Source organism: Prinia subflava, chromosome 1, assembly GCF_021018805.1.
Source record: "Prinia subflava isolate CZ2003 ecotype Zambia chromosome 1, Cam_Psub_1.2, whole genome shotgun sequence".
Classification (NCBI taxonomy): Eukaryota; Metazoa; Chordata; class Aves; order Passeriformes; family Cisticolidae; genus Prinia; species Prinia subflava.
In genome coordinates, this window is record NC_086247.1 from 89,680,552 (window position 1) to 89,691,730 (window position 11,179).

Genomic DNA, 11,179 nt, shown 5'->3' on the forward strand with positions numbered 1-11,179 from the left:
GGGGATTTTTAAAGACCTGACTGGACAAAGTCATAAGGGACTTCAGACCTCCCAAAGTCCCTTCCATCCAAATTACTTTATGATAAACCCCAGAATGGATCTTCTCCATCTCATCAACAGAATTTCCTCCATGTAATACAGTTCCTATCAATCTGTGTATTTGAAGTCAGTGTATATGCTGCTGTTCACTCCACAGACCAGGAAAAAACTATAAAAGGTTGCCCCTCTAGTTTTAACTAAACAAGATCTAAGACAATTTGGGCAAGAAGAACACTAGACAGGATGAGACAACATTTTTTTTTTATTGTTTTAATACAAGTGAATAGATTAAGAGATCTGAAATGTTGTAAAGCAATATACATACTGAATAAATAATATGCACAGGAGAGTCACTTCTACATTGTAACACTGGCTAGTATTCAGAATACTTCAAATAAATCCAGTGACATTGAATAAAGTCCATAAAAATGCTATCCTGTCTTCCCTTGTATGAAATTGTTCAAGTATAAAAAAATCCAATACAGTGTAAAATATTAAATTCCATTTCGGTCAAGAATAAAAATTGCAAGTATTGTAGTTTCACAGGACAATGTAAAGCAGCATTTTCTAGCAAAGGGAAAAATAGTCAGTCTACATACAGATGAGTGAGAAAACGGCACTAATGTATTTGAGAGGTCTACATGAGTAAGTAGTAGAGGGAAAACGAATGAACTAGCAATGTTTTATGAAAAAAACCTAAAAAAGTGTTAATTTAAGAGAACCCTCATACAGTGCACATACTGAATTTAAATAAATCCAAGTCAACATCCTTAGTTAATTAGGTTAATATTTAATATGCTACATCTAAGCCTACTAAATAATTTATAGCATGAGATGAATACATAATTTTACAGTGTCACATCTAAAGTCGCTTTCTTTAGAGCGCAGCATAGTAAAACTTTCAAAATAAATATTTCTTTTTAAATAGCATAACAATTAAGGCACAGTATAAATCACATACCATTAACCCTTCAAGAACTGCGGTCTTGGTAACAAAAAGTTGCCTTGTGTACTGTATGTTTGCTAATAAATATTTTAAATATAATCCTGAAATAGATACTAAAATTGTACAAATGGTTTCAGAAAATTCCCTTAAAACAGTTCTTAAAAGGTTTTAATTCATTAGGCTTCTTCCTGCCTATTCACAAGTTACGAATAGATGCAATAAATAGAAAGAGAAGGCTGTTGTAGTAAAGGGCTGATCCTATTTTAGAATCAGAATAGCTGACACCAGCAGTTAAAGTTTCCCAAAAGTGAAACGGGATGGGGCGAGGGATTAGGATGTGACAAGCTCATCACATGAGCATGAGTGATGTGTTCTGTCCAGAACTGTCTGTGTTATTGATTGTCTCTACAGCTGTTGCACCCCTTACTTCCACATCACTTGCTCCATAGTTCCACTCATCCAGAGGACAGAGAAGAAAATAACTTTGGTGCCTGTCCGCCATCTTACTAGCTGGCCATCTTCCTTAGGTTGTTCGGTGCCCGTCAGTGAGACAGTGACAAGGTCCTGTCTCACAAAGACAACTTCTGAAAGCTAGAAATGACAATCAGTGCTTTAAGCTTGTTTCCTCTTAAAATGGATAAACGTTACATATTGCTGACTCAAGTTTTTTCCCTGGTTCAAACTTTCCAGATACCATTTTCTTACTTATAAAAGGCAGTTTTGCTTCCCTGATACTGTAGAAAGTACATCTTTGCTTTTTTTTGGTTCTTTTTTGTTTGTTTGAAAATATGAAGTCCCATTGCTACTCCTGCCACTCTTTCATGACAGTACAGTATTTTTCCCCCCATTTTCTTCTGGCTTGATACTTGAAACTAGACATGCCGCACTACCCTTCCCCTCTAACAACACAATTTGGATGCATACTGTATGAAGACAGCGGAATAAAAATCTTTCATTTCGCAATAGCATCGCTTTCCTTAAAGCTCCTTAGTTACTACAAATTGTCTCTGTTAACTACGTATACTGGAAGGCTGAGGAGAGGAAGAGAGAGCGCAAGCTTCCTTCGGGAGTCCGTGTGCTATTGCATGCGGTCCGCCTGCAGCTGTTGGGGCTGGTACTGGCCGAAAGCCGCCGCGGCCGCCGCGGCCGTGCCGGGCGCCGCTGCGGTGAGGGGCTGCTGCACGGCGTAGCCGTAGCCCCCAGCTGCCACGTAGCCAGCGGCAGCGGCCGGCGAGGCGGCGTACGGGTACTGCTCATAGGCGGCCGCTGCCGCCGAGTACTGCGCGTACGCCGCTCCGGTGTAGTCGATGTAGGGCGTGGTGGAAGCAGCAGCTGCTGCGGGCTGCACGTGGGGAATTACCACTCCGGGCTGCACAAAAGCCTGCGGATAGACATAGTGAGCGGGTATCCTGTTGAAAGATGGGAGAGGGAGTTAGAGTTGGTACGCGAGTCAGCGCCTTAAGCATCATATCCATACTCCGAACTAAAACAAACTCAATTTAGTTGTTGTTATGTGCATAGGGTTGCCACAATAACTTGATTCAGTGGACCAATTATCAGTTCACTGGCCCGAAGAGATGCACTGCTCCATAGCACAGCGTTGTAGCTAAGTCAGGGTGTTGGGTGTTCCTTGAGGATAATATGTTTAACGCCATTCAAATCTTTAGAAGAACCAGCATTACTGATGTCTGTTTTAAGACAACTCTGAAGGACTTAGCTTGATTATTCCATCTGGAAAATGGCAATACTTGTTTTCCAAATCACCTGTAAGTCCTTTTTTATTACCCCTCTTCTCTCATAACTACTCAACTCCTAATAAAATTACTTCCTGCAATACTTTTATTAGTAGTAACTGAGCAGTTTGACAGCATCATTATAATGAGTTTGACAACCGCCAATAAAGCAACAAAATGGTTGAACCCTGACTTCATGTCAAGTCTTCCCAGGGAGGCGTGTTAAGAGCGTATTGTGGCAACCCTACTTTAAGTTGCTATGCAGACTCAGCACACATTAATTTCTCTGCAACCTCAGTCACCCTTATTAAAAATAAGAAAAAAACCAACACAGGCGACAAAGGAGTTTAAATAGAGTTCACAAGTGTGGTAAACACAGCAAGAATCACACTTTCCAAACGAACGATAGTGCAGCTCACTCCGTCACAAGAGGCCATTGAGGGGAAGCTACATAGATGCTATTAAAATCCATAACAGTGACTCCTAAGTACATGTGCATCACACTTTTATAAAAGTTTGTAAGGACACAAGGGTCAAACCTGTTTGATTATCAGGTCACTGATGTCCTGTTTTGTGCCAGCTTGTTTATTTCTATGCAAGACATACAGCATAGAGTTTTTTGGGAGGTGGGCATAAGATTAAGTCTAAATAGATCTGGTGCTTAACAAAAGCAAAAAAACCAAATTTACAGTTTAAAAAATAACCATTCTGAATAGATGAATAAACACTTTCCCATCTTGTCCAGGTCACATAATTTGCTTTCTTGGCCTGTTTACTTAGCCCTTTGTTTTAAAAACTGGTCATATCAACGTCTTAGCACACAAATGTACATACATGTTAATCTCACAGTTGGATTTTATCATATAATATGATTTTTAAAAAATACTCTGTATAATTCTCATTTTGCATTCATAACCCTGTCTTGCATCTGGATTTCCAAGGAGAAGTCCTTCATACATGCAACTCCTTTCCAGCCAGTGAATCTCTATAATGCATGAAAAACTTGTGCAGATTCACTACTATTTCATACTGAACTTTCTTTACCTTTACAGACACCTCTAAAAACTGCACCAACCTTTGAACACACTTTAAGCATAGGTGAAAACTGTAGTGGTAAAAAGTGTCCTCTATTCTCCAAATTCAAGATTTCATGGAAAGGGTTTGTTGGGGTTTTTTTGTTTCATTTTAAAAATAGCTTTAAGATGTACTTAAGTGGTCAACAAGGAAACATTTGCAACCCGAAGGGACACTGTCAACTAGCATCATAGCAAAACATAGTTTAAAATAAGTGATAGATTTTAAAACAGCTCAATTTCCTTTTCCAGAAATAAAGAGCTCAGTTGTTTAAATAAAGGAGTATTAGCAGAGAGAAATGTTCAGTTGCCATGTTTAAGACATGAACACAACAATCGTAAAAACCCAACACGTCAATGAAATTAATTTCCTACTGTGGGAAGGAGAAATGAAAAAAAAAAAGTGACAAATAGGGAGGGATTGGGAAGGGAAAGAAAACATAAAACGAAACCATAAGTTGGGTTTTTAACACTCACCTAATTTATGAAGTGATTAGCCAGAAGTGCATTTGAAGCATGCTTAAGCTGGCTCTGTGCATTTAAATACACATCATTACCTGAGCTCTCCATATGGATGAGCATAAGCAAGCATTTTGTATTGGTCACCAACCAAGTACAATTTTAATAAACATAACACCACAGTTCTTAAGCATTTAAGGAAAGAGGTATAAAAACAAATTTAAAGTCACAGCCACTCCTCTCACGAAGAGTCCATTTAACACCACATCAAAGGAATCTTTACATTCAGCACTTATGGAAGAGAGCGATTCTAACAGAAGAGACAGTAAGCAAGCTTATCGGGCTGCCTGTGTTGTCTTGAACTGAGGTTACTAAGATTTTCTGAAGACACTTGAACACTCGGCCATATCCTTGAACAAGACAGAAAGATACATGTGCTTCCATTTAAGCTCTTCTGACTTGGTTTATTTAAGCCAAAAAACTAACAGGTGGTGAAGTTATGAAACATGATCTGTTTGCCACATCTTACCCTACAATAAACATAAACCCTGTGCAGGCTCCTCTCCACCATGCCATTTAACACATGGTGATTGACAGCATAAGCTGCAGTAGGGCTATTTTTGATCATCTGTCATGCTACAACTGTTTTCAGTCAAGTAAAATGGCTTTATATGGCCAAAGTAAATTTCTACCTACTGCAGAGGCCAGGACATGAAGATCTCAGCCATTCAGAACCCAACTGCTTTTCATGCTCTGCCAGGTCAAAAGCTGAAAAAGCAATTCCCAGTTACCCTAGAAATCCTTAGTATCCTTAATTCTAAATAAAAGCTGCTGCTTTTCTTTTCAGAGTGATAGTGTGAGAAATGCACAGGATTTAAGCTCTCATTCCTGGCAGTAGTTTTTATTTTGGAATGTGTATTTACTGTATAATGCTCTTGCAACAAAGGAAAATAGAAGCTGTATTTAACTTTAGTGAAACCTGTAGCTTTGACATACTCAAAATTCAGTGACCTACATCCCTGCCACATGCCTTAAGACTTTCTTTGTTGTTGTAACAGAAGATTTATGTTTAACTAAAGACCTCAAAAATAATCCTACAGGCAATAATAAAGTCATCAATAATTTCAAAGAAAACTTTTCAGACTAATGCAGAGAGCTGTGACATTAAGAAATTCAGCAGGAGTAGTGCATCTTTAACTCTCAGCATTACATTCTCACAACAGTAGATATTTAATTTTAAACAAAATGTTTTGCATTGGGCCTTGCTGGCATCATTTGCTTTTGAAAGCATAATTAAAGACTAGATTTTCACCAATGAGCAGCTCTCCTTTTAACAGAAATAGGTTACATAAACATTAAACATAAAGACCCTTACTATGTTTCCTTTTGTCTGATAACTACTAAGAGGACATAACAGCAGGCTAACTTCTGACTGTCCTAGCTTCATTCCCTCTTTTCAGACTATCTGTAGTCTAGTATTATACAGACCTTTTGATCACAAACTCAAGAGGGGACTTTCCCTTCTCTCTTAAGAAAGAAGAGATTTGCCTAACTCTTGGAAGATACCAAGCATGTCGTATCAGCTAACCATTTGATAATGGGCTTAATAACTCTGGATTTAACTGCGGTCTTACTGAAAACAGTGGGTATGTTTTCATTTTGATCAAAGTACAGCTTTTAGTCAGAAAATAAAGAAAAAGATCTCCATACCAGTTACATCCTACACCAATATGTCTGAATAACCCCAAATTTTCCCACCAATGTTAAAGTAAAAATTACATTAGCAAAACAAGAAAAGCTATCTTGGGAAGCAAAGTCCTCTTCCCCCTCCATAAATTCCTGTTGAATTCAAAGATAATATTTTAATAAACAATCTTGAAAACAAAGCTGTATAAATAACCAGTCCTGTGTTCAAACAGCTTTCTATGAAACACATCAAAAGTAAGAGAGATGCTGAATGTAAAAAGCAGGAAGAAATGTTAATCTGCAGTACTGAATAAAAAAATTCTCTGCATTTTAAATGCATCATGCATTGAAGCTAATCTAGTTTCTGTCTCCCTCCACCACAACAGTTGTACTTCAGTCAGAATACTGAACTTCAGCATCTTCTCAGTAAAAGTAATGTAACATAATCAAATTATTTAAAGTTTATTATTTGACAGATGTGAAACCTTATGTTGTGGATGCCCCATCTCTGAAAGTGTTCAAGGCCAGGCTGGATGGAGCTCTGAGCAACCTGGGCTAGGGAAAGGTGTCCTTGTCCATGGCAGGGGTTGGAACAACATGACCTTTAAGGTCACTTCCAACCCAGGCCATTCTATGACTCTGTGATTCTAAAACACAGCTGACTGTACCAAAATATGGCAGCACCTCACTAATTTGCACTGTTAGGAAAAAAAACCAAAACTCAACCACAAAACATTTGAAGCTTTTGTGTGTGGATTAGCTGAGTATTGATAGTGAATCACCACTACAGCCTGCTTTGCACAGCGTATTAGGGGAGTCCACTTCCAAAGTGCAACTACACAGGAAGAACAAAGGCTTTAGGGTGACCATGTATTGCAGTGCAATCCATACAGCAAAAGTGAACTCTTCAACAGAAGGAGACTCAAATAAGCACTGAAACATCCCCTCTTACTGTCAATGAAGTGAATGAAGATGTTCATTCCTCCTAATGAATGCTGTTCTCCTTAATCTGAACTACATACTTTAGATAAAGGTACAGGTCACTAGACATTTTGAGGAGGAAGGAGCATTAGTAATCTCTGTTGTTTACACACAGTAAAAGAAACGCAACAGCCAAGGATGAAAAATTACCAATTTCAAATATACATGACTCTGTGACCAACATTCCTTCAGATTTATGTGCAATGCATTAGAAATTCAACCTTATTCAGTTTGCTGGAACGATTTTCCTGACCTAAACATGGTTTATGTCATCTCTTGTTGGCTTTGGGTAATGAAAGCAAGAAAAACTCCTACATTTGCACAGTCTCTTAAGCAAGGGACTGCCACAAGTCCTCTTCTTTTGTGCTCAGCAAATACTCAGTCTCTCCACAGCTGATCCCTGCAAAATTCAGTAGTTCCCTTTTCAACAAGTGTTTTAACAGCTCTGGAGATCAGGTGTTCTGCCTCCTGCCTACCGTAGTGCAGGCATCATAAACTGATCACTGCATACACACTGTCATCTCACACAGAAGCAAGCAAAATACAGTAGAGGATAATCATAACAAGGTAAAAAAAAAAGACAAAGTTTTTTACAGTCTCCCCACTCTCAGAAAAATCAACACGCTCTCTTAAAATTACATCAAGTTTCTAAGAAAAACCTTTTCCTGTGGTTTTCAGGATAGGAACTGTTCCCCTCCATTCTGACAAATCAAATTACTGAGAGTCTATTGTTGCTTAATAACAGATAAGCACGATATTCTAAAGCTATTCTAATCAAATAAACAAAATACCTTTGTGACACATTTTCCCTACTTTATTGTTAGCTTATGCATTAATTAGCAAAATGCACTATTTTGAAATGAATTTCTCAGTCAGTGTGCATTAGTGAAGTGACACTGTGGAAAGCTCAAAGCAGACTTCACCTCCTAATGATATGACTATAAAAAGCAAGAGTTAGATCCACTTAGCAATAGTTTATACTCAAATTCAGGAGAAATGCACTATGTATTAAAGACAGATTGAAGAAAAAATCCCCTCAAATTAGAAAGCCCAAATGGACGCACATCGTTAATAAGGAGCTCCACACCCTTCCCAAGAACAAATCCCCCCAAAATTACGAACATGCAAGCAATATGTTGATTTACTTAAAAATCAAGAAGTCACACAATTTAGCACTCACTACAAAATATGGTTAAAAAATCACAGGCTACAGCTTGAAAGCAAGGAAAAAAAAAATAGGCCCTTTGCTCCCCATGGCAAAGTCACTCCTCAACAACCAAAACCAAAATCAAAAAGACCCCCCCCAAACTTTCACTACAGCTCTTTCAATTAAATAAAAGCACACAGTTTAGCTATCAACACCACTTCATTACTGTAATAAATAAAAAAAAAAGCACACGGAGGTCTATTGACTATATGAAAAAACATACATGCATCGTTAATCACCATTTTAGCTTGTGTTTGAGTCTACTGGTTACAGAGTTTAATTCCAAACAGAACTATTCCACCTCTTATCATCATATCCTTCTGATCAGTTATCTTAACTGTAAACGATCCCTGTCAGATTAGAAAGAGATAAATAACATTGAGTCAAGCTGAAAAAAGAGAAATGGGGCACAGCAATCTTGCATCAAGTCATACCTCCTTGTTTTATGATAGGGTCATGTGGGACTGGACTGCTTAGTTGCAAGGGCCACGTCCCACACAACTTGACTCAGCTGCGGCACTTAGAACATGACCGACAAGGTGAGCGCATTTATGGATATACATTTATAAATCTGAGAGCTTCAGCATTGCTGGCCAGCTTTAAGGATGCTACTGCAAGAAGCCTTCAACGATCATACTTTCTTTTTCTTTTCTTTTTTTTTTTTTAAGGTTTTTTCCTCCCCTGTTTGAGGTCCCACTGAGACTTACCCGAAAGGCCTCTGTATGAGAGCTGGATGAAGCTGCTGGACACCAAAGGCAAAACCTACCAACAAAAACACATCACATTCTCTGTATGGGTGTTTTTTGGCCAGTTACTTATTATATATATATACATACACACAAAAAAAATTTGCAGAGCAAGAGTCTTCACTAACAGCCTGTAGTAACAACATCTGAAAGGCTGTAGAACCCCAAATTAGAAGGCAAAATGTATCAGTCCCTACACACACACAGAACTTAAACCAGTAAAGCACATGCTTCCCTAGAGATGTTTAAGAAAATTACTTTTTTTAAACAAGTACAGGGTCTTTGTTCACATTGTACCTGGTGCTCCATTTGCATCCCTCACTTTAGCATCCAATGACTGGATGGTACTTTCCATTCATCAGTGTATTTGTGTAATTTTTACAGACTTAATATTTAAGTCACCCCTACTCATGAGGGCTTAGCACAGGGAGTCAAATCCCAACTTCATTTCTGTTCTCCAAACTCCCTAGAATAAACCCTGTCCTTCCTTGGCATTTAATTACTCGCACAAGTGTTCATCAGGCTGAACACGAGGGAATTCGGAACGGGCTCCTTTGGAGCACAAATGTGCATGCACTCCACGCTCCCCTCACTCTTGCTGCAAAGCAGCAGTTTGGGAAGTGGCTAGGACATGAGATTGACTCAGATGTGGTCTTAGGAAGCGCCATTTAATTTTAAAATCTGCATAATAGCTGCCCTCTGCTTGAGAAGTTTGCATTAAGATATTGTTCGTAGTAATAAGACCGCACACATTGGAAGCGATTCACTCCTAGGCCGATCTTACCCTGCAACGATACTGTAAATGGTCAGCGCCACCACATTCCCAGCAGCAGGAATAACCAATGAAGTGTTTGAGCAGTGGAAGTCTTCCTGGGGAACTCCAGATATTTTACCTCTGATGCCTTTTGTTTTTTAAATAAGGCACATGTGCAAAATAGCCAGAAAGTTACTACACGCTGCATTTAAAAATCAAAACCAAAGCATGCCCAACTGTGTGCGTACTTCAGGAAGGTGGAGGGCAGAACTACCTTTTTCTGAAGTTTTACTCTTCAGAAACCTGAGGTACGGAGAGAAAAGCCATTCGGGGCTGCTTCCTCACCTGGCTGCATTATCCGCGGCTTGGCACCCAGGTACGCCAGGTTCACGTTGGCTTTCCTGCCATCGATGATGGGGTTGGGGTCCTTACAAGCCCTTTCAGCAGCAGCTCTGTCAGCCATGGTGACCTTAACGGGCGATGCCGCGCATTAGATCCCTTTCCGCGGGGAAGGAGCAGCCTCCCGCCCATAGCAGCGACCCGGCCGTACCCACGGGCGGCGCCGAGGGGCCCCCTCCGGACCCCGGCCCCGGCCCGCCCGCCGAGCGGAGCGGGGCGCCGGCAGCCACGGCGGGCGCAGGGCGGAGGGCGCGGGCCGAGCTCCGCCGCCGGCAGATAAACCCCGCAGCGGCCGTATCAGGGAGCAACAGGCGTGCTGGCGGTGTGCGAGCAATTGGGCAATTCCACCCCCTCAATCTCCTTTTTCAGCAATCCCCCCCCACCCCTCCTGCCTCTATCCAAACTCCCCAGCAGGGAGAGAGAAAAATAAAAAGAAAAAAAAAAGAAAAAGAAAAAAAAAAAAAAGAAGGGAAAAAAAAAAAAGAAAACAGAAAAAAAAAAAGAAGAGGGAAAGCCAAAAGCCCCTCCCGGCCCCCGAGCTCTCACAAAGGTCCCCGCGGAAGTTTCCCGCGATGCCCCCGCAGCCGCCCACCTGCCCCGCCGCCCCCCGCCCTGCCCCGCGCCCCGGCACTTACAAAGCCGTATCCCCGGGACTTGCCCGTCTGCCGGTCGGTGATGACCACCGCCTCCTCGATGTCCCCGAAGACCTCGAAGTACTTGCGCAGGCTGGAGTCGGTGGTGTGGTAGGGCAAGCCCCCGACGAAGATCTTGGTGTAAGTGGTGTCCTTCTGCGTCGTGTGCATCTTCCGCCCGGCCCTGCGCGCCGCGCCGCGATCTGCACCCACGCGTGGCCGCCGGGGCGTGCGGGTCCTGGGCGGCGAGACCCGCTTCCAGACTCAGCCCCGCTCTTTTTTTTCTTTTTATTTTTTTTTTCTCCTCTCTTCCCCCGCCCCCAGTTTTCCCCCCGCCACCCAGCTACAATGCAATTCCCTTCTGCCTTTGCAGACCCAGCTTCCTCCTCCTTCAAGAGCGGAGCCTCGCAGCCTCGGGCGGTTTTGAGGTAGGTACCGGCAAAAGGAGGAGGGGAGGCCGGGCAGCAGCCAGCCTGGCGGCCGTAGCGCTGGAAACGAGCAGAAACAGCAGCTGCAAGAGGAGT

At 41.4% G+C, this 11,179-nt stretch overlaps 1 protein-coding gene across 1 annotated transcript; it reads right to left on the reverse strand.

Annotated features, from left to right (window-relative positions):
• Positions 1-311: 311 nt before the first annotated feature.
• On the reverse strand, positions 312-10,968 carry RBM24 (RNA binding motif protein 24). Its single transcript, XM_063402851.1, has 4 exons — positions 10,659-10,968; positions 9,970-10,093; positions 8,832-8,886; positions 312-2,394 (listed from the first exon to the last, which is right to left on the reverse strand). Exons 1-4 carry the CDS (start codon positions 10,824-10,826, stop codon positions 2,064-2,066), a joined length of 678 nt encoding a protein of 225 aa, XP_063258921.1. The 5' UTR covers positions 10,827-10,968; the 3' UTR covers positions 312-2,063.
• Between the last annotated feature and the right edge of the window lie 211 nt (positions 10,969-11,179).